This window comes from Vitis riparia, chromosome 8 (genome assembly GCF_004353265.1).
Source record: "Vitis riparia cultivar Riparia Gloire de Montpellier isolate 1030 chromosome 8, EGFV_Vit.rip_1.0, whole genome shotgun sequence".
Lineage (NCBI taxonomy): Eukaryota > Viridiplantae > Streptophyta > Magnoliopsida > Vitales > Vitaceae > Vitis > Vitis riparia.
Genome location: NC_048438.1, coordinates 21,883,246 through 21,907,542, shown reverse-complemented (window position 1 = coordinate 21,907,542; position 24,297 = coordinate 21,883,246). Strand labels below are relative to the sequence as shown.

Genomic DNA, 24,297 nt, shown 5'->3' with positions numbered 1-24,297 from the left:
CCGTCTAGTCGGTTGGGTGCCGGCCGCTATGTTTTGCCATATAACGGAACAATACTCCAAGGTTATCGTCAATTTTCTAGAGAATTCATGTACATATTTTATTTTTAGAAATAAAAATTATTCCAGTTTTTTAAAGAGCCAATTAGGCCTTGAGATTGAAGGATATTCTAAGGTTCTGATCAATTTCCCGAATTCATTCCTATTAAAAGACTTGGGCAAAGATGAATTTCTCTTTAACCGAAAGAAAAAAAAAAAAAATCAGGTAAAAAGCTAGGGCATAGTAACAGTCAGGAGAGCACGTTTTGGGGGGAAATAACGGCCACTTTAATAGTTTCCCTCCAACCCAAAAATCAAACGGCTCTCAACGCCTCGATCTTTCTCTCTCCAAATCACGGAAGATTTTCTAACGGACACCTTTCAAGGTGTTGAAATAGTCCCTATCTTCTGGCAGGCGCTGGACGGTTGATTTCAAAAATAAAATTGAAACCCCTGTCTCTTCTTGATTCCACTACATTCCACAATCACTATAAAAAAAATATCTGCTAATATTCTTGAAAATCATGCCAAGTTTCTATAAACATTTAGAAGGCGAGGTTTGTGATATCAAGAAAGTTGGGGGAGTTGAGTTTAATTTACCCAAAATGTGGGTGAGGGGGAGTATTAGGGAGAGATCATAAATTTCGTATCCGGTGCATTCTTGCATAGCTTAGAAGGGTTTCCAGCTCTTGCAGGCAACAGTCGCAGGTAATTTTATCAAAATTCGTCGTAATCTTCATCATAATTCTTAAATTTTGATTCAATTTTTCATTTATTATAACCCGTTGCTTGATTTTGATTTGTTGATTACGTTGATTTGGACTTTGGTTTTCATAATGATTCTCATATTGGTATTCGATTTTGCATTTATTGTAACTCCTTTTCCTTCATTTTGATTCCGCGTTGTTTTGATTTTCATTGTAGTTCTCAATTTTAATTCAATTTTTAAATTTTTTTGTAATCCCTTCCTCTTAGTTTTGATTCGTGTTGCTTTGCTTTGCAGGTTTTGCAACCTCAGATTGTTAGTTGCAGGCTGGTCTGCCGAATCAGGGAGCACCCAATTGTTCTTTAGCTTTTCTTTCCCTTCTAGGTGCTGAATTAAGATTTGGATTGGCAAAGAAGGGAAAGAAAGCATAATTTTGAAGGCATTTGAGTTTTCCTTGATCGTTTAAGTTTGGAATTCCACGATGAGCGTTGTTTCGGGTGTGATTTCTCGGAAAGTGTTGCCGGCATGTGGTAATCTTTGTTTCTTATGCCCTGCTATGCGGCCAAGGTCTCGGCAGCCTCTGAAGCGGTATAAGAAGCTCATATCAGATATTTTTCCTCGGGGACAGGTTCATTTTTTTTTTATGGATTATTTGTTACTTTAGGTGTTATTTATTTGTTCTAATATTTGTTGATATGAAATTTATTGTATTGTTTAAGTAGGTGCTCCTTGGATGTTGACTAATTTTGATTTGCAACATCCAATAATTGTGTATTTGAAACTTAACTCACCCATTTGAATTTTATCATAATCCAAGCATCGGAAATTTGGAATTAGGTCATAGATTTTCTTTGCAAACCTTTGTTAAGAACTGTTGAATACCTTACCCTGTACTGGAACTTTGTTCATCTTCAAGTCTTTTTCCATTTCAATATAAGGTTTAGCTTTCCAATGCAACTTCCGGGTAAAAAGCCCTAAACTTTGCACTAGAAAGAGTAGGGTCTTAACTTAGCCCTCTCACTGGTTTTCTCTTTTCTGCTTCAATCTTTCAGCAAAATTCTTGTTCAAGTTTTTTAATGAGAGTCAGTTGATGAGTTTTGTTAGATGCAATTTTGCAGTCTTGAATGCAAATGATTGCTGTTGTTTTTTTTTTTTTTCAGAAAATTTTGTTTCCTATTGTTGAAACATGTAGGTTTTATATTTGTTTCTCACTCTTCATTCTCGAAACTAAGAATTAGACTGGACCCTTCTTCTTCTTCTTCTTCTTCTTCTTCTTCTTCCTCTTCTTCTTTTCCCCTTTCTTTCATTTTCTCTTTTAAAATTTATTTTTCTATTGACTACACTTCACTTCTGACTCAAAGAGAGAAAATCCAGTGGCAAAGCATCTGTGTCTGAGATCTATTTCAGTACTCACAGAGTACTACTTACCTTTTGAGCATACTCTACCTATTGATTGATTGACAGAATTTAGTAATGCATTGCTGGTAATCCCTAACAATTGATTGCATTTAGATATTTCCATTTTCTTCAAAAATGATATGGGTATGGAAAAATGCGCAAGAACTAGCAGTAGATAGGTGACCCCTAAAAATTTTCTTGTTTATTCTCATAGCTTCTCTTCTAGTTTACCCAGGAAAGAGGTTCATATTTTAATAATTCATAATTTAATAATTTGCAGTTCACTTGTTTTTGCTATGCTCTACATAGAGGAGTTCATGTCTGTTTTTAGGGTCATGAATCTTTAATTTTTCCATCCATCAACTTTAATTTCTTCATATTGTCCTTATGTATGCATACACTTTCCTTTTGAGGATTTGTTCCATACCATCATCCTTATCATCGTCATAATCAAAGATTAAAATAGTAAGCAAACTCATCTGATCTTGGTAGTGCTGTAAAATTTTTGCTTGTTTTTTTTTTTTTTAATGACACTGATTAGGTTTGATTCAGGAATTTTGAGATTGTTTCTTAATCATAGATTAAAATGAGAAAGACAGAACTTCCTTAGCTTAAAATTTAAATCGTAAGGAGAATAAAAAACCTTTCAAGATTTATTAGATTAGATATTGTGATATAAAGATTATTTTATTTTCAGTCATAATTTTTAAGAATTTATATTCTCTTTAGGATATGATGTTTATTTTTTGATGCTTCTCTAGAAAGGGGAATGGTTTATATATGAAATTCTAAATTGTTACATAACATAATTAACATATTTAGTTAGAACTTTTTGTGTCCCAGGTTTATATTATCGATAAATTTTTTCATTATTCCAAATGTTAACATTATTTTCTCCAAACCAAGTTTTGTCATCTTGCACCAGAGTCATTTATTAGTGACTTGGTATTGTGGAACTTCTTCTGTGTTGTGCTTTATTTGAGCAATTATTACATAACTGAATCCTGAACTAAAGTAACTGTTTATTGAGTACGAAAACTTCAATTGCAGCTTGATTATTATTGTTCAATATTAGTCTCAGGGTTTTCAACATTATGTTTTTGCACCTTATAATTCTTTTGCTGTTACATTGTATCAAGATTTGTTCCTTATATCCTGATAGGATGAAGAACCAAATGATCGGAAGATTGGGAAACTGTGTGAATATGCTGCAAAAAATCCTTTGCGTATCCCAAAGGTACTGTTACCATTTTGCAAAGCCTCAAAATTGTGGGTTGTTTTATCCATGGAATATAGCCGTTATTTTAATGTAAACTTAATGTTTCATTGTGTAGATCCATCTATTGTTCTTTTAAATGTTGTAAAAAAATTAGTATCCCAGAGGTAATGTTTCATTGAAGTTGAAGAGATAGCAAAACAGGTTGAGAGATAATTTTCATGCTTAACTGCAAATCAAGTACCATTTCTGAGCACGGCATTTGTGTCAGTTGGCTCTGGATCCTTCCCATCAGCATGGCTCTAAATTTTATTATTCACACTGGACTTCAGGATGCTATTGAAAGGTAGTTAAGATGCCGTATTAATGGTTGGAAATCAAATTTGGATTCCTTGTAAAAAATTGAGCCAAACTTAAAGCTGGAGCAAATTCCATCATGGTTTGATCATCCACCTGTGGTTGGGAGAAAAATTTGGTAGTAGTAGATATTAAATTATCTTGTTGATGTAAAGAATTTCTACATTGGGTGACACATGGCAACCAGTGGTTTAGTCCTTTGCCTGCTGCAATATACAAATATAATTAGCAGCATTATTAGTGAGAACTTGCTGTATACTGGTTGAGAAGATCTAAACTTCCAACTACTAGTGGCATGATGCAGAAGTGATAGTGATAGTGATCAGCTCTTCTACCATGTTAGATTCTTAATTAACAGTAAGGTAGTAATTTGCTTAATTACATGGGAAATATTTCAGCAGCCTTTTTTCCTTTTCATTAGTTTGTGATAGGCCACATGTTTTATGGATTAAATAGAAAATATAATGAAAATAAATTTAAAGATAGTATATGAAAACTACTACTTGGTCAGCTATTCAATTCTGTCATGTGTTTCACTAGTGACTTGCTTTGCTCAATTGATTGGAAATGTCTCTTTTTGGTCTTTGTGTGAATAATCATTTATAGAAGCTTATTTTAAAAATCAAAACTGATTTAGCAAATTTAAGGAGAAAGATCTGTTGTGTTGAGTTATTTGATTCCTAATTGTTTCTATGCTAATGGAAGTTTCGCGTTGACAATCAGATCACAAATTCTCTTGAGCAAAGGTGCTACAAGGAGTTGAGAAGTGAGAATTTTCGGTCTGCAAAAGTTGTCATGTGCATTTACAGGAAATTTTTAGTTTCTTGTAAGGAGCAAATGTGAGTTTGTTTTTACTAATCCCATTCTTTTTTCTTTTTTTTTTTTCTATGTTGACTTGAAAATTTTATCATAATAATATATGTATATATCTGTTTGCAGAATTGCTTGAATGTATTATTACAACATTAGCTATATTATTTGCTATTTTGATAAACTGGCACTTATTCAAATTTCATTTGGATTTTAGGTCAAAGTGTCAAGGTACAATGGCTTAAAAAATCTTAACATTATTTTGTGACTAGTATGCTTTAAGATGCCACTTTGACTATTATGCTTTAAAGCAATCCAGGTTCTTTTACCATTATTCAAGCAATCCACCACATATATGCTATAAATGCCTGTAATGGGACTCAATTGTTGCATTTGGGCTGTAGTATCTGAAATAAGCTTTCTTTGGTGATACATATAGGGTAAGAAATTTTGGTTTTTGTGGGAAGTATCAGTGCTTTATGATGCAGCTTTCCTGGATATTAGTTCCTAGAGAGGAAAATGCCGATTAACAGAGCTAAGGAAAAACTTTTATATTTCAAATGTAATCTGTTGAATTAACATTAACTACATAAAATATTGTCTCACTTGTTATACAATATTCTCCTTGAAAACCCCTGTAGAAACCAGCCAAGAGGAAAATTATGTTAACAAATATACTTGGTTCTCTTAAACCTCAAAAAGATTTGAGTTTTCCCCTTTAAAGAACTCTAATATTTCTTATCTTCCAGAACTCTAATGCATGTGTTTTCGTATTACAGTATGTTTGTAGGTATATATGCCTGGACATAATGTATGAGTATGTTAGAGCCTGTTTGGGAATTGTTCTTCAAAATAGTTTTATATTCTTTAGAGCAAAAAATAGTTTTCCAACATAAAAAACACATTTGACAAATTTTTGATTGAAAATAATTTTTTGAGAATTTGTTTTGAAAATAAATTATTTTTAAAACAAATTTAAGGTGATTTTAGGGCTTTTATTTATTTATTTATTTATTTTTTCTATGAAGTATTCTAAGAAATAATTGAAAATATGGAAAATACTTTGGGAGCTTTTGAATTGTACACAAGTGCACAATACATTTACAGAGAATAAGTCCAGAAAATTGTTTTTCATGTGTGAGTTCCCAAATAAAATTTTGTTCCTGAAACAACTGAGAATTGTTTTTAAGATTTATTCTCAAAAAAAGTTTTTGAAAATGTTGGCAAACAAATCCTTAACTCTTTTACTTCTCATTTTTCTTTTCCTTTCCAGATCATGATACTCTTATTCCCTGTATCTGACCGCCTTATTCTTGGTCCACTTAGGTTCCATGCAACCAAAATATATTATAAGAGTTGAGGCTTCTTGTTACCTTGAGTATATTAGTATTGTTAAGCTACCACCTTTACTAAAAGGTTTACCTGCAAATTTGAATTAGAACCAAGGATTAAATACAAGAGAAGGACATGGTGTAAGGTTTCAGAAACTTTTCTTGTCATCTTGTTTTGAGAGGGAGATCCGAAAACTGGAATGCTCGACTAATTACAATAGTTCTCCTCTAACAGTCAGGAGAAGAGGGGGAGTAGCAATGGGGATACAGCTCTCATCATGTGAGGTTGCTTTTTTGCTCTCAGATTGGTTGAGGGATTTTGGTTGCAGATTTGGTCAGGGGGCAGATTGTGTTCTTTTCCAGGTTTTAAGATGCTTCAGTTGGTCTAGGTTCGGGTGTGTTTCCTGGTTTTGGAGGTCCTGCAAGGGGTAGTCCAACTTTCTTGGGGTGTGGGGGGTTGGTATCTTTTATTCCCTTCTCTTTCTTGCTTGCCTTTTGGCATTATTTGCTTACTTCATGGGTACTTTGATGTGCCTTTTTCCAAGCGCTTTTTATATATTCTTTTAATTTACCAATCAAAAATAAATAAATAAATAAAAAGATGGGGCAATAAGCAGTAGGATGACTTGAACTCAAGACGTCCAAAAAGTCATAGCTTTGATTTCATATTAAGCTACTAACTTTCCTAAAAGTTTAACTTGTTAGGATATGGGTCCACAGTGTGTAATGGGCCAACAAGTATATTTAAGGATCATGTAGTATTAAATTGAGATTATGTTGTGATGGTTGGTGGCATGTGTTGACCTCTCAAGATCTTGAGATCATTTCTTTCTACCCTCCACTATTTAGAAGTTCATCATTTTTAATATGTATCCTAACCCACCAAATATTTGGAAACCTGGTAGAATGATTGAGTCATGTGAACTCTGGCGATCAAACAGGTTTAGGCAGTTAGATGATTTGTCAAGTCAGATGACCCAACAGTTCCATTGAAGGCCTGAGCTGATGGCTCACTTGTTTGACAGTCCTGTCCAGTTCTAAATATGTATGATGCTGGACTTGGTCAGTAGTATACTTGTACTGCTTTATGTACGTATTTTTTCTGGTCTTCATCTTCAACTTGTTCCTCTTCAATACTGTGAAAAGCTAATCAGAATTGTCACAACTGAACTGGTTACCTGTACATTTTTTAGATGACCATTGCTATTCCATGCCACTGCTTTGATTACTTCATATACTGCACTTGGTGAATGGCATGGTGGGACAAACTCATGTTGTCATACATAGCATCACTCCTAGTGTTTGTTAGCATCATCATTCACCTAATTCACTTGTTAATTAGTATTCTACACAGTGGATAAGGAGCTTGGTGTCATCATGTTGATAATGCCTCATATCCAGACAAATATGAATGCTGGACCTTTCAATATAGTTGCCTATTTGTGTTAGTCAACTTCGGTAGATGAGACAAACAAAGGAGAGAAAATGAGAGTTGTGGTTCTTTGTCTTTAGCTGAGATAAGGAGCCTTTGTATTGTGGCTCAAGTGGCAAGGAATTGGGTTGGAGATGGGTGAGGTTCCAGTTCTAACTCCAATTTCCTCTCACCAAATAAATGAGCTCTTATATTATTTCACTTTGGTTAATGTATAATGTCTAAATACTCATAGCTAGTGTTTTGAGGCTCCCTCTCAAGCTGGAGCCTTGGTACCAATAGTTCTCTGCTTGTTACAAACTAATGATAGCTATCCTAAGTGCGAAATAGGGAAACTGGTTTTTCACTTATACCTTGTTGAGTTGGGGAAGCATTGTTTGCACTCCACTTATTCCTTCTGGCTCTTTACCTACAGTGTTTGCCACACATAGACTGGAGTACAAGAAGCAGAAGTATGGAGTGCAAATAGGGCTACCCTTGAACTAATGGTAATTTAATAATATTATTATGCAGAACTGCTTGCCTTTACTTGCTTTCTTTACGTTTTATGACCGGTTACAGTTTTTCAGGCCTCTTTTTGCAAGTAGCTTACTAAGTATCATACACACTTTGCTGGATCAAGCACGACAAGATGAAATGCAAATTATTGGATGCCAGACACTGTTTGACTTTGTAAATAATCAGGTTGGGCTTGTCAGTGATTATACATTTCATGGTTGTCTTGTATTTATTCACCAATTACAGGATTTTGGCTTCAAACATAATTTAGGATTTTGGCTTCACATATGATTTGTTTTTGAGCTTGCAGGTTTCTCCCTACTGGAAATTGTGGCTGATTTTATATGACTGAATTTTGCAGAGGGATGGGACTTATATGTGTAACTTAGAAGGATTCATACCAAAACTCTGTCAGCTAGCCCAAGAAGTGGGGGAAGATGAAAGGGCACAGCATTTACGTTCAGCTGGGTTGCATGCACTTTCTTCAATGGTATTTTGTCTATACATACATTGGTTGGATTCCAAAGTATTGCATTTTTTTATGTAAATGTTGCATTGACATATAAGCCATTCAGAGCAAAATCTCTTGAAGGTGATCATTTAAGATAAAATGATCACCTTTGGGTATTTGTGTCCATAGATATTCCATATTCCTTCCAATTGTGTGCTTTATACGTACATAGGTTTTGCTTCCTTGTGGTGCCTTTCTATTTAAAGTCTATTTCTCACCAATAAAATCACTATTCTTTCATTTCTATTCCCAGTTTTTACTTAGATTACATTCAACAATTTCTTTCTTAATTATGTTTATCCTAAAACCTTTAGACTTCAAAACATATCTCCATACTTGTTATTTGACAACACTATTATATCCTAAAACCTCTCCTGTGTTCATCCTTCTAAAGGCTTCTAAACTGAAGATATCTTTATTCATTATGAACACCTTTTGCATGCATTTGATTGGGGAATTGGCATGGGTTTTAGGCTTCTAGTCATAGGATTGGAAACTTTTGGAATTTAGGATGTTACGTTAGAAATCTTTAAGGGAATTTAGGTTAAATTAACATTGTAGGTTCCTGAAGGTATGACAAGAATTATGGTTGCTGAAGGTGATGCTGGTATATGAAGGTGATGCGGGATCTTTAAATTTCCTGCACTATATAAGTTATATGTTTGTTGTATAACAATATGAGAAATCAAAGAAGAAGAAGAAAGAAAGAAAAAAAAACGATAAGTCATTGGCAATCATACCAAGGTTCCTAGGTAATCACACATAGGTTTCCTAAGCAAGCACACTTAGGAGTAGGTATGATTAAAACTTCTGTGAAAAATTTTGGAAATCTATGTATAACAATGTAAAGATTTTCATGACTCTTTTCCCTAATAAGACAGCTTTCATAATTCTTATCTTTCCTTGTAAGGATAAAAAAAAGAAATAAGAAAATAATATTTATTAGAAATGAAAAGAAATAGAAACTTTCTTAATATAATAAGAAGACTAAAAAAAGTAGGAAATTGAAAAAAAAAAAAAAAAAAAAGGTTAAGCACTACCTAAAACAAAGAGAAAAAAAAGAAAAAAGAAAAAGAAAACTACTAAAAAAAAATCTTACTATAATAAAAAGACTCTAAGTAGGATAATGAAACCAAACTACCCTTGTCTTGCAACCCCCCGCCCCCTTCTATGTGAATAAACCCTAGAAGTTCATCCCTCATCAGAAGGTGAAGGTAGGGTGGTAGTGGGATGTTTCAAGTGACATTTCAAAAGTTAAGCCTACCTAAAAAGATTATTGTATAAGTATGAGCAATCAATTCTAACTGATAAATCCTTGCAGACGGAGAGTAACTCTTCCTAATGAAACCAAACTACCCTTGTCTTTCAACCCCTACCCCTTTTTTGAGATTAAACCTTAGGAGTTCATTCCTCACCAGAAGGGGAAGGTAGGGGTGGTAATGGTGGGATGTTTCAAGTGACATTTCAAAAGTTAAGCACTACCTAAAACAAAAATATAACAAAAGTAAACTACTAAAAATCAATCTTACTGTAACAAAAAGAATCTAAATAGGATAATGAAACCAAACTACCCTTGCCCCCACCCTTTCTTTGTGAATAAACCCTAGGAGTTCATGCCTCATAAGAAGGTTAATGTAGGAGAGGGTAACAGTGGGATGTTTGAAGTGACCTTGATGACTGAAGCAGTGGAACACCATTGAAGTTTGTAAGTGGATGGTGATAGCAGGTGTTGGTGATGATGGACTGACACCTTGGTGGAAGTGGTGCCAAGTGACAGCATTCATGACATGGTGCCAGGTGGTAGTTGTGACATGTTCACAGTTTGTTTTGATGTATTAATCATGTACTTCTACTTAGTATTGTACTTATTAGTTATTTCTATTCTTGCCAGGTGGAGTCATGTATGTAGTTTTCCTTGTGAGCCTATTGGATTTGATTCTGTTAATATTCTAACGGTTTCTTGGGCTCTTGTCATCAGCTATAATTCTTACTTCTTGTTATATGAAAATATATAAAAGAGAGTATCTGACACTTTTACAGTCTACAACAAATAATCTTTTGAATATTTTCATTGCTTCCCAAAAAGAATCTTCTACAGGCTATGGATGTCAAGGGCAAAAGGACAACCTGACCATGAAATTCAATTTCTTTTATTCTTTTGGTTCCATATTTGGTATTTATGGTAGCCATTTTTTTTTTTTTTGTATTTTAAAGTTATGTGATTTTATTTTCTTTATTTATTTTTTTATGCATGCTCTCGTTGCAAATATTTATTTTCCGAAGACCCAAATAAATTTGTATTCATAGTATTTCATTAGTTAATAGTAGTAAGAACTCATTAGTCATTACAGATGTTTATTGAAGCTTTTTGATTAACATTTCTATCTTATGGCTATAGGGTGTCTATCTCTAACTTTTTTTCCTCTTTTGCAAGTTGTGCTTTTTCTGCATGTTGGCATCTTAAGATAGATAGTTTACTCCCGGTTGGATCATCAGTTCAATTTTCTGTTTGTGTATAGGTATGGTTTATGGGTGAACACTCTCATATTTCAGCCAAGATTGACAATGTAAGTAGATTCACACCTAATTAAAATTTCATTTATTTACATCATTTACCTTGTCTATTTTATTGCTTTGTTTTCATGTTGATTTCATTTTCAAATAACTTTTTACTTCTTGATTGTAATATTCATGCTCTTTGATCACATGATTGAAATCAGAACATCACACCACCTTTGATTGTGCAGATCAGTTCTCTATTTTTGGAATTATTTTATTACTTTTTCATTGTTAAATAAATTTTGCATTAGTATTTAGACTATATTTCTTTTCCTCTATATTTCTTGGCAAACTCTTTTGGTTTTTGATAATCTATGTAGCTTCCAGTATTATCTTCTTCATTAGCATTGTCCTATAAATCTTTCACATTCATTTATTTACTTTTATTTGCTTTACATGCACTAGGAAGTTATGCACTAGGAACCCAAAGCAGAATTGTACGGAAAAGATAATAGAAATGCTTAACTATATGTACCAAAAGGACAAATGGTGGACCCATGTGGACCTGTTTCAATGTTGTGTGTGCTTGTTTACATAATTTATTAGAAATATCTCCCTATATCTTAAGTGGAAAAAATTGCTCTTTTAGCCGTCTGCATTTGATAATTTGTGAAAAACAGTATAAATGTGGGAAAATTCTGCTTTTTTCTGACACTAAATCCCTGCACTAAAAAAGAGCAGATCCGTGATATGAATAAAACTGAAAATGTTAATGATGAAGAGGCTTATACCTGCCTTACGAGCTGAACTGGACTCCTGCAAACAGGCTGTTTGCCTGGTCCTGCACAAAACTGAAATATGTTGTGTACACAACATTTTCAGCAGGTTTGACTACAGAGGATTGCTTGAGCCCAGAAGACATGGACCAAGTAAAAAAGTCCGTTTTGGGTCACCTATTGATGTTGGAAGTTCTGCTGACAGCTTCTTATGAATTATATCCACCTTTTTTTTGGATTTCATACAATTATGGTGGTGACGCACCCTTTAGGTATAGCAATGTGAAGACCAAAAATGCTATTGATATCTTTTTTCCATGTTTTCCTCATCATTAAACAGGTAGTTTCTGTCATTTTGGAAAATTACCTCAATGTTAACAAACCAGGTGCCCAGAATCGATGGGTGCAAGAAGTACTTAAAGTTGAGGGTCATGTTTCTCCTTCACCAGAGGTCACAATGAGGGTCCTGTCTTGGAATACGATTGTCAATGAGAAAGGCGAAGTAAATGTGTCAACGTAATACTTGTCATCAAAACTTACTGAATACACTTAGTTTCTTGTGTATTTATTTTTTCTTATCAACAAATTATTATTTTTTCTCTTTGCAGGGAAGATGCCAAAAATCCCTGCTTTTGGTCCAGGGTTTGCCTTCATAACATGGCCTTGCTGGCCAAGGAATCTACAACCAAAAGGCGGATTCTGGAGTCCTTGTTCCTTTACTTTGATGATGGAAATTTATGGTCTCCTGAAAATGGGCTAGCTTTTCCAGTCCTTAAGGATATGCAGTTTTTGGGGGAGAATTCTGGTATTTATGTTAAATTTTCACTTCTTATCACCATTTTTCAAAGGTCCCATCCTGATTATCTCTCCATTAATGCTATTTGATCTTCATTTAGTTCTTGAGCAATGTTATACTAGTTTTTCCCCCTTTAGCTTTGTGTTTCAAATCTGGAGTTTCCTCTTTTGATTCACAAAGCATAAGCCATCACTTTTCTCATTTATTAACAAAATGGTGAATTGAGAAAAGAGAAATTATATTTTCATTTATTGTGACAACATACATACTGATCCAGGCTTTTGCCTCATTTTGGTTTTGCAGGGCAAAATACACACTTTTTGCTTTCCTTATTAGTTAAACATCTTGATCACAAAAATGTCCTTAAACAACCCAGCATGCAGCTTGATATTGTTGAGGTCACCACCTCTCTTGCTCGACATGCAAAGGTTGAGTCTTCTGTAGCAATAATTGGTGCTGTTAGTGATGTTATGCGGCATTTGAGGAAAAGCATACACTGTTCAATTGATGATGAAAATCTGGGAGCTGACATAATTAAATGGAACAGGAAATTTCAAGAAACTGTGGATGAGTGCCTTGTGCAGTTGTCGTACAAGGTATCTATCCATTTCCTGGCTTCTTTTAGTAATTGTTGCACATGATATTTTGTGGCTATTGAAAGCTAAACTGGAAGCCTAGAATTAGAACTACGTTTTCTGATGCAAATGTTTTTTCTTTTTTTGGTTTTCAGTTGTCTCCAATATCAATTAATTTAATTGATCTAAGTTTCTAACAGGGAAATAATACTCACATCAAATGAAATCTCTGAAATTTATACATGGTGTTTTATCCAGGAGTTTGATGGAGTAATTAACTTCACTCTTCTAAACGTTGAGGATTCTTCAATAGAATCGTTCTTTCTTTCATTCTTTCCTTTCCTTTCTTTTCTTTTCTTTTCTTTTCTTCTCTTTTTTTCCTGTAAAGGAGGAATATAAAACTGATTTGCATTGATGAACAGGTTGGAGAGGCAGGTCCAATTCTTGATGTTATGGCTGCAATGATGGAGAACATCTCAACTATTACTGTCATAGCCAGAACTACAATTGCTGCTGTTTATCGTACTGCCCAAATTGTAGCATCTATACCAAATTTGTGTTACCCAAACAAGGCATGAGCACAAATTCTGTCACTTCCATATTTTGGTTTTTTAGGCCAAATCTTGCATCTGAATTTTTTAAAATTCTTATTTTCCTTTAGGCATTCCCTGAGGCTTTGTTTCATCAGTTACTCCCAGCCATGGTCCATCCAGACCATGAAACACGAGTTGGAGCTCACCGCATCTTTTCTGTTGTCCTGGTGCCGTTTTCAGTTTGCCCTCGTCCTTGTCCAATCACCCCTGAGTTGAAAAAGGCCTCAGATCTTCCAAGGATGCTTTCAAGAACTGTCTCTGTGTTTTCTTCCTCAGCTGCCCTTTTTGAGAAGCTGAGGAAGGAAAAATCTTTCTCAAACGAAAATATCTGTCAAGAGAACAAAGAGGATGAACTGAAGAACAACAATGCTGGAATTCTGAATAGAATGAAGTCATCATTTAGCCGAGCATATAGTTTGAAAAGTTCAGCCATGTCTTTAACAACTGATGCAAATTTCACGAGCAATTCAAACAATGAATTGGTAGGTTCTGGTAAATTTTATGCTAGTATAGAATCCTTATCTGTTGTAGGGATGGCTTTATATGAGTCAGGCCCAGCCACTATAACAGCCCCATATTGACCTGAATCCAATAGGGAAAATTTTGGGCTTAATTTTGTTTGCTTATGCTTGAATATAAATGGACACCTAAATTATATCTACCTAGGGTTTATTGGCTCTGTGAAAGTCAAATAGCAGGCCAGGCTCTGATGAATAAAAAATGAAAAAAGAAAAAAGAAAAAAAGGCAGGCCATGCCATGGCCCAGGCTTGTTACATGTGTTGTATGGGTGGTTCCCTGACCTGAGCCAGAAATTTTCACCTCTGACCTACACTGACTGCTCCACAATCTGCTTTTACCACTGGTTTTATATTTGTTAAACCTCAGGAGGCAGTTTCGCTGAGGCTGAGCAGCCGGCAGATTGCGCTTCTTCTTTCATCAATTTGGGCACAGTCCATTTCCCCTGCAAATATGCCTGAGAACTATGAAGCAATTGCTCATACATATAGCCTGGTATTACTGTTCTCTCGAGCTAAGGTAAATATTGGAGTGATACTATTATGATTGTACTGTGTTTTTAATTTCTATAGACAAGATGGTGTTTTCCTTTTCACTGTGGCAGATCCCTTTGTCTAGAATATTGTTTGTAATTCAACACTAACACCCATTTTCATTGCATGCTTATATTTCAATCTTTAGTTGGGCTCATTCTCACTACTCATCTTCTAGAAAATGGCATCTTCTTACTGGACATGATTGTATGTGAGTGGGGTAATAGTTGCAGACTGGGTAGTTGCAGACTTACACTCACAGACAAGATATCCACCTCTGGGCATTACGCAGACCTCAGACTGGGTAGTAGTTGCAGACTAGAAAATGACATCTTCTTACTGGACAGGATTATATGTGAGTGGGGTAATAGTTGCAGGCCGGGTAGTTGCAGACTTACACTCATAGACAAGATATCCACCTCTGGGCATTACTCAGTCCTCAGTAATGCTTTGACTTTGATTAGAAAAAAATCAACTGGTGGTTTGCAAAGTTTATGTGGAATAAGAATTCAAAATCAATGGCAATTGGCACATAGAGTTTGTGAAAAATTGTAATTGACAATGTTCTTGAAGGAGCTGGGTTTTACTCGTAGGTTTGTGACAACAAGGCTGCCATCAGTATTGCATACAACTCAATGCAACATGATAGAATAAGGCACCATGTTGATCAATATTTTGTGAAAGAAAAAAAAATTAGGTTTTGGATTGATAAAGTTGGTATGCTGACTGCTAAAAGAAAAAAATCAACTGGTGGTTTGCAAAGTTTATGTGGAATAAGAATTCAAAATCAATGGCAATTGGCACATAGAGTTTGTGAAAAATTGTAATTGACAATGTTCTTGAAGGAGCTGGGTTTTACTCGTAGGTTTGTGACAACAAGGCTGCCATCAGTATTGCATACAACTCAATGCAACATGATAGAATAAGGCACCATGTTGATCAATATTTTGTGAAAGAAAAAAAATTAGGTTTTGGATTGATAAAGTTGATATGCTGACTGCTAAAAGTAAAATGCCTCAACTTTCTCATTGTACTTACTAAAATTAGAGTGATTGATGCATGAAGCAAATGTCATCTTATGTGGGAGCTGATCTGGTTACAATTTATCTTTTGTCATTCTGGAACACATTGTACATGCTTTTCATAAAATATCTTGAGTGTTTTTCCAGTTCTTATTTGTGGTTGTGGAACTTTGTTTCTTAACATACCTCTTTGTTTGGATCAAGCCATGTGATAATTGGTAATTTTTTTGGTGTTAATCGTCACATTACTGTTTCTAGTTATATATGTTAGACCCAATCAACTGGGCTGCATTCAAATATTTGCTGTTCATATCTTGCAGAACTCCATCCATGAAGTTCTAGTTCGAAGTTTTCAGCTAGCATTTTCCTTGCGAAGCATTTCTCTTGTGGATGGAGGTAAATCCAATGCCATTTTTTTCTATAAAATCCTATTGCTTTTGGTTTTCGAAGAGCAACACTTATTCCAAGAGAATGAAATGATAGTAGAGTTTAATAACATGCTTCATGTGTGATTGTATCTACTTGGAAGTCTTAATAGCTGATATGTTATTATTATTTCATGAACCATTTTCTCCAGAAAAGAAATGATGATATTTCTTCTAAGAAGGGAAAAGGAGATATTAGAGGCTTTCCTTCCTAAAGCTGAAGAGATCATGTGTTGGAATAATTGAAGTCAGTTGCATTAGTCTGAATCTTAAACTCCAACCACCCATCCCCTTCCAACACCCTATACACATATAGCGAATAAGCAACTCTTGGCTAGTATAGTATAAAGGATTTTGTGTGAGGTAGAAGTTACCTTACACTGCTTGATAACTTTCTGTCTACTCGGGTTATATCAGGATATGGACACTGGGTAGTTATTCTTAGATTAGATTGACTTCTTAGTGATAGTGTTTAGAATTAAGAGCATGAAATAATTCAGTAGTTAAAGTTCATTTCAAAGGAATTTCTGTAGTCTTGAAATCACTTTCAAGGAATTTTTGTAGTCTTGAAAATCTCTTATTACCAAGTTGGATAAGCTATACTGATACATAGATATAGATAGATAGATAGAGAGGGAGAGAGAGTGGGGAGAGAGAGGGAGTATTTACATTAAGGATATAGGTTCCTTTTGGAATTCATTGGACTTAAATACCTTAACTTGATTCCTTTTTTCTTTTCAGGGGTAAGCTTGCCTAGTAAAATGATGTAATGAGCCAGTCACCTTGTCATATATCAGTTATGGTTATGTCTACTCTCCATCTCAATATTTATTCCATTTATTTTTGCAGGGCCTTTGCCACCAGCACGTCGCAGATCCCTCTTTACCTTGGCGATATCTATGATTGTCTTTTCATCAAAGGCCTACGATATTCTTCCTCTTGTTCCTTGTGCTAAGGCAGCACTTTTGGACAGAATGGTACATCACTCATTGCTGATGTCTTGCTTGCACTTGTTCAAGTTGTCTATCATTTTTAGTGAGGGCTTGGGCTTCAGCTTCCTTTTTGTTTGTAAGCTCACATGTGACTGGTGGCCTAAGAGCAATCAATAGCACTTGCATGGAAGCCGATGATTATGGTTCTTTTTTGTGCACTTCATGCTAACTCATCATGTTCTTGGTTAAATTTGACATTTCCTTCAATATTTTGCTTCATTCTTATTGCAGGTTGATCCATTTTTGCACTTGGTTCAAGATAATAAATTGCAGGCTGTTAACTCTGGATCTGACTGTGCTTCAAAAGTTTATGGATCTAAAGAAGATGATGAATGTGCTCTAAAAGCTCTTTCACAAATAAAAATAGCTGAGGAACAAACTAGGGAATCATTTGCTACCATAATTGTGAAGAGTCTGGAAAACCTGTCAGAGGTAAAATTTTGCGTGCATTATTTATCTTTTAATGCTTTAAAGCTAGAAGCGTTGATTTTTTCAAGCTGAATTATATAAAATGATGACTTGGGGTGCTGTTTATGCAGTCTGAGTCATCCATACTAAGGGAGCAGTTAGTGCATGAATTTTTACCTGATGATGTATATTTATGGGGAACCCAAATGTTGCTGGATGCTACACGACTTGATTTCAAATCTAATGAATCTCCTGAGGAGGTAATTACACCAGATTTTAAAATTTTCTATTAACCTTAGGAGTTGGGACTAAGTGTTTTTATTGTTGTTGTGCAGGCTGCTGCAATTTCTGCAACAGATGATGATGCCTTTCTAGATTTGTATGACAGTCAAACCAAACATGATTTGCAGTTGTCTGTGCAAAACCCCAATCTTTTGGGCATCAATCAACTTCTAGAATCAGTATGTTATCTGTTTAATATTGCATTATTTCATTGACATTGCTTTTGATAAGGAAGTGCGAAATAATCTGAGGATGGGATGGGGGTTGAGAGGGTTGGGTTTAGGGGTGGTTTTTGGTTGTTCTTTAGTTCAGTTATTGAGGAAAACATAATCACTGCTCTGTTCTAGTTCTAGCTAGTACTCATCTCAAAAGTAATGGGTACAATTTTGCACCAAAACTGATACCAACACTGGTCCGACTCACCTAAACATGCAGCATATAGGCCTGGACATGTCCCTATTTCTGGAACAATTTTTTAAACCTCGTCTTTGTCCAACTAGGTTCTGGCTTATGCTTGTTTAACTGAAGTGGGCACAAGACGGCATAATTGTTCCTTTTTTTAATTAATATATAGAGGTAGTGATTGTAAAGAAACTGCTAAATAAAAACAGTATCACATGAAGTCTTTTTTTAGTTGAAATACATCGACGGTTTTAATGATAATAAGTAGAAGAAACACTAGCACATATATAGTGTTTTAATAGAATGATATGCTATACATTGCTCATACAGCCCTCGCTTGTGGATGTGACTAATGGATGTGCTTGTGGATGTGACTAATGTATGTGCTTGTTGATGTCAAAAATAAGTTTTTTCATAACTTGGAGGCTTTCTTTTTTCCTACTCTTGTCATCCATTTATCATGATCTCCAAGTCTTTCCTAGGTTCTCTTCTGTCTCGAATCTCATGGTCCAACTGACAATGGTATTGTAGTCTTATGCAATCAAATTTTCAGTTATATGTAATTATCACGTCTGCCATTGAAGAATCACTTTTGAAGTGGATATTAACTTCTTAATCTCTTAAACTAGAACTTTGTAAACAAACTAGTGTTTATAGTATGCTTGATGCGTGCAGGTCTTGGAGACAGCACATGAAGTTAGACGATTCTCTGTCTCAACTGCACCTGATGTGTCTTACAAGGAAATGACCGGTCACTGTGAAGCACTTCTGATGGGAAAGCAGCAGAAGATGTCTAATCTGATCAGCACCCAACAAAAACAAGGAAGTTTGATGAACTTCTCTTCTCAAAATCATGATGATGAGGCTAAGAAGATGATCACTCATTGCTATGATGTAAGTTTCCATGGTCCATTTCCTTGCTCTAGTAAGCTTCAATCAACATGCATGGTATATATTCATTCACACATATTTTTACCTACAATGCTACTCATTTAAGCCTATGAGGCCACTTATTCACGTGTCTCATTCATCGCAATTAGCCCATTTCTTTATGTCATTGATTCAAGATTCTTAATATAATTAAGACTCTATCTGGGAAGTTTGTGAAAAAATTTTGGGAACAGTTTTGAAAACGGTTTTGAAAACTAGTTTTTGTTTGATGTTTGTGAAAAAAAAAGTTTATTTGGAAACCTGAAATGTTCTTAACTTGTTTTCTATGTTTTTAAATATGTTTTAAAAATAACTTCTATCTATAGTGCGTTATTTTTAATCCTTTTTTATATTTGTATAATTAGTTTTTAATACAATCTTTAGAAAACAAGTAAAAACAACTAAGAGATGTAGTTCAAAAGCACCATGTCTTCTGTTTTTAAGAACATAAAGTTTTTTCTATTTTTTGGTTGTTAAATGTATTTTCCTGATTTTTTTTTTTTTTTTGAAAAATAGAAAACTATTTTCAAAAACAACTATCAATCAGGCCCTAAGTTTTTCAAACAAATTAAGGATAAGATGAAGGCTTAAGTGCCTTATGTCCCATGTGGTTGATTATTTCCTTTTTCTAAAACAATATCAGTATAGGTAATGTGTTTTTTGAAGCAATCCCATTTTCTGAACCTAATTGGAAATGCAGGTAAGAAATCCTTTCAGTGATCAGAACTTTGCAGCCAATTTGCACAAGCCACCCATTGAGCCTGCTCCAATACACTCTGCCACTGAGTACCTGCACCACCCCCACTTCTTCAAGCTACCAGCATCAAGTCCATACGATAACTTTCTCAAAGCTGCTGGCTGCTGATCCAGCAGAAGTATGAAAACCACACATCTCCTTGAGCTCAAGTATTTCAGTTGATACCAGGCTCTAAAATTTCACAGCCACTGTTTCCCATAACCTGCATACCCCTGCTTGGGGCTTTGCAGGAGCGGCATTCCAGTTTTGTGATTGAGATTGTTCTGTGTTGTTCATTCAGGAACAACAATCATCATTGTGGCTGAGATCGGTTGAATTGATTACTTCTTCATATTCAATTCTTTTCTTCTTTCATTTTTCTTTTTCACCCTGTAGTATTGATTGATTCCCGGCTTCATGGGGGTGAGGATTTCCAGCTTTACTTCCTCTAAGAAGACCGGATTTGATTTGTAATAGAAATATTTGTTTTCACTGAATTTTACTTATATTCCATCACTGTGATGAAGGTGCTTGTATACTACAGGCTTGTCACGTTTTCATATTCTTTTGAATTAATATACCAGACCCATTTAATAATAGCATGGTCTGAGAAGCATTTTCACGAGGGAACATTTGGTTAAAAGGCAAAAGAGGTTTGTTATATTTATTATTTTTATTGGGTTTGATTATGATATCGAATGGTATATTTTCAACCATATCAGTCCTTACTATTCAGGGGGGTCACATGCATCCTCATTCCACTTACATAAAGCGTTTATTTATTTATTTATTTATTTACTTTTATTTTCTTAAAAGCAAGAAAATTTATACAAATAATTCAGGAAATAAAATTGTGAAACTGAAAAAATAAATAAATAAATAAATACCAAAGGGCTAAAATTATCGTATAGAAGCCATATATCCCAAATGACTTGGCTCACTATTTATATTAAATACTGGTATTGGTATTGTTAGCATTGTCATAGCCAATTTCTTTGGAGTAGGAGAATCGGTTGAAGAAACTTCACTAGGTATGTCATCTACTTAATTTTTTTATTCTCCATTCTTGATTATTCATCATAACATAAGATATTTTATATTTTTCTAGATACACAATAGTTAAAATCAATGGAGAAAGAAGCATCCCATCATTACACTTAAATTTCAATCATATAATTTTCTAAAACTTTAATAATTAATTGTAATATATTTCATTAAAACTCCTCCTCTTGTTTTAAGGTTAAAATTATAATTTGATTGATTCAAAAAGTTATTTTTAACATTTAATAAAAAAATAAAATATTTTTATTTTTTTCTATTGAATAATTTTTTTTAAAATAAAGTAATAATTAACAAAAAAATTTTTAAAAATATCATCTAAATTTTAAAAGCAAGTTGCATTCTCGTGTTAAGTTGAAAAAACAAACTTCATATAAGTTTTTAATAAATTTTAATTGTATTTTATTTTTTAATTATTTTTAATAAATCTAATAAAAAAAATCAATTTCTTAATATCTTAATCTTACTGGATACTTTATTACACCAAAATATGGAATATTCCATATTTTTGAATCACTTAAGATTTTCCGGGAGAAGTTTTCCAAAGCTGTTGAACGTGAAACATAATTTTTATTAGAAATATTTGAAATAGCAATCTTACCCATAGACCCAATAATTTACAAACGTGATATTAAAAATAGTAAATCTAACCAACTTACTAATTTTGGTTTCTCTTCTAATAATAATTATTATACAACATAATATTAAAAATATTGTCAAAACATTTTTATTTATATGGAAATAATAATATTCTATTTGATTCTCATATTTGGTTTACATTTAAAAAAATAAAATATAATTAAAATTAATTAAAATTATATGTAATTTCATATTATTTAATTTTTATATAAATATAAAAAATTAAGTGAAATGAGTTTTTAAAAAGATGTAAAAATAATAAAATAACCTTAAATTTATTTATTATTTTTTTTCTTTCTCCCATATTTTCCAGGAAACAAAAGGTAATAAGTATTATTCAATTTCAAATTTTAAATAAAACGTTATATTTAAATAACTAAACTTTAAAAAGAAAAAACAAATGTCTCAAATAAAAAATATTAGAGTTTATTAAGGGCATTTCTAAATTTCTCTACCATCGCAACGTGGAAATCAACGGGTCAAAGTCGTCGCTAAAACCAAAATATGAACGTGTCCAAAGCTCTGTGATCTTCCATCCACCCATTAAGAAAGAAAATGGCAAAATGCCCCTACACCAAAGTGGACAAGTCAATTTGCTCCCTCACCCACGCACCCACGAGCCCAATATTGCATATGAGATTTTATATTTTTGAGAATGAAACCATGTTCTGCTTTTTGGTTATTTTGGAGAACAAAAAACTTATTCTAAAAGGCAGTCGAAAATGGACACAACAGCATCAGAAGTCTTCATATATCAAAATTGCATGGTAATATGAGATATTCTGAAGTCACTGAGCTCGCCCATTTGTAATAATTCCAGATGACTGATCCTCTTCCCAGCTTCGTTTTGATGTAACTGCATCATGGACTGGTGCATACTCCTGCAAATTTGCAGCCCAAAAACAGCTTAAAATCAACCCCACTTTTCCTTGAAAACTTTTGTTTAGTCCCTGAATGAGAAAAGGTCCAGGGATTCAGTGTTTTAAGAAAAGTATGATCATTTCATTTACCTCCATCTTCTTCATTAGTTCTTCTGCTGTGTCTGCTGACACTATAATATGCCTTTCAGAATCCACTATGAAACCTTCTTCCACTCCTTTATCGAATAGCTCAATCAAACTGTTGAAGTATCCGTCCACATTCAATAGCCCCACCTGTAAAAAATATGAAACCCCATGTTCCAAATTTAGAGGACTCCATAGAAGAGTAATGGGAAATCAATACAAGATACATCTATACATTCATCTTACTGGTTTTCCATGGATTCCTAGCTGACTCCAAGTTACCATTTCCAATAGTTCTTCCATGGTTCCATAACCACCTAAGAAAAAGTACAAATTTGTATACATGTGTAAAGATTAATTAGCATACTTTCAAGTGATGGAGATATGGCAAAAATGATCATTAATTTGTTTGGTTTGGAAGATACCAGGAAGGGCAATGAAAGCATCGGCTCGTTTCGCCATCTCTGACTTCCTTTCATGCATGCTCGAAACAATCTTTATGTCTCCAATGGTTTTTCCTGTTATCTGTGGAGGTCGGTTTTGCAACTATAATCCCATCCATTGAATATGTATAAAATGTTGCACAAAAGGACTCGAAAGAAAGGCATTACCTCATATGGCATGAGGGCTTTAGGAATTATTCTGCACATTTAAAACAAAGTGAATAAAAGAAAAACAAAGGCTCTCTCTCTCTCTCTCTCTCTCTCTCTCACTCTATATATATATATATATATATATATAGAGAGAGAGAGAGAGAGAGAGAGAGATAGATAGCAGACCATTGATATAGAAAGAATATATAGTATACCCAAGAACATGGCGACCACCGTCCAAAACAGTTTTGGAGATCAAGCCCATTAGGCCTTTACTTCCTCCACCATAAACCAGATCAATGTTCCTTTCAACCTGATGAAATCACAAGGAATATATAGTACTAAAATAGATAGAAAAAGCTTGAATTTCTTTGGTACATGTGAGGGTTTTTTTTTTTTTTTGGGTGATGATTAATTACCAGTTGTTTACCAAGCGCCACAGTTGCATCACTGAATATGGATTTAGATCCAGGCTTACTTCCACAGAAGACACAAATCCTCTTAAAAGTCCATCTCTTTTCACTTGAAGCCCTCTCTACTTTTCCTTCCATTACACTGAGAAGATAAGAAACAAAAAAAAAAAAAAGGGACTGTGATGCCCACAGAATATATTAAATAAATGCATAGAAAAAGAGTATTGGAAGCAAAAGAACAGGGTTTTTTTTTGTATACCCTTGTTGGAGAAGAGCCCAAACAGTGCCTCTATGGCTCTATCTCCCTTTGTCCTCATTGGGTTGGCATCTCTCTCTCTACTAAATATTTTGGTGAAGATTTCCTTCACTGAATTTCAGGAGTAACCCATCCCTAATACTGTCTTTCCTTTTGTGCTCCATCTGGGCATTACTTTGCTTTTATCATTGTATTGCCCTCTCTCTATTTCATACACTTAATGGGCCTCATCCCCCCCATCAATGTAAAGGCAGTGGACCACCTCCACTATTCTTAAAACCTAGAACACCAAGTCCCTTTTGAACTCTAGGCTATCAACTTCTCCCTATAGTCCCCCACACCATCGTTAGCACTCTGATGTGATCCTCACAAACCCCCCATTATCTGATGCACTTAGAGAAGTGATGTTCAAATCAAACCAAAAAGAGAACAATAATTGAAACAATTTTGCTGCAAAAGATAAGGATTATTCAGGTATACCGGTCTGATGGGGTGTGTACACTGAAGATCAATGTGGAGGGTGAGCTACCATTTTGATGGAGTGATGCCAAA

The 24,297-nt window shown here is 34.3% G+C and overlaps 2 protein-coding genes across 3 annotated transcripts; one reads left to right on the top strand and one right to left on the bottom strand.

Annotated features, from left to right (window-relative positions):
- Nucleotides 1–286: 286 nt before the first annotated feature.
- LOC117920989 (protein SEMI-ROLLED LEAF 2) lies at nt 287–20,378 on the top strand. Of its 2 annotated transcripts, XM_034838721.1 has the most exons (20): nt 287–744; nt 1,040–1,370; nt 3,303–3,377; nt 4,437–4,552; nt 7,856–7,970; nt 8,146–8,274; nt 10,815–10,862; nt 11,911–12,086; nt 12,179–12,375; nt 12,670–12,962; nt 13,364–13,513; nt 13,603–14,016; nt 14,421–14,570; nt 15,927–16,002; nt 16,881–17,008; nt 17,255–17,455; nt 17,563–17,691; nt 17,767–17,892; nt 18,791–19,009; nt 19,746–20,378. In XM_034838721.1, the coding sequence occupies exons 2-20, from the start codon at nt 1,224–1,226 to the stop codon at nt 19,908–19,910; spliced, it is 3,054 nt and encodes a 1,017-aa protein (XP_034694612.1). In that variant the 5' UTR covers nt 287–744; nt 1,040–1,223; the 3' UTR covers nt 19,911–20,378. The 2 variants fall into 2 exon arrangements, with proteins under 2 accessions (XP_034694612.1, XP_034694613.1); XM_034838722.1 differs by lacking the exons at nt 287–744; nt 1,040–1,370; nt 3,303–3,377; nt 4,437–4,552 and adding an exon at nt 7,702–7,774.
- Nucleotides 20,379–22,106: 1,728 nt separating this feature from the next.
- Nucleotides 22,107–23,856, bottom strand: LOC117921105 (cytokinin riboside 5'-monophosphate phosphoribohydrolase LOG1-like). The gene is made up of 8 exons (XM_034838900.1): nt 23,749–23,856; nt 23,496–23,631; nt 23,292–23,389; nt 23,095–23,125; nt 22,909–23,008; nt 22,730–22,800; nt 22,490–22,633; nt 22,107–22,360 (listed from the first exon to the last, which is right to left on the bottom strand). The coding sequence occupies exons 2-8, from the start codon at nt 23,625–23,627 to the stop codon at nt 22,268–22,270; spliced, it is 669 nt and encodes a 222-aa protein (XP_034694791.1). The 5' UTR covers nt 23,628–23,631; nt 23,749–23,856; the 3' UTR covers nt 22,107–22,267.
- Between the last annotated feature and the right edge of the window lie 441 nt (nt 23,857–24,297).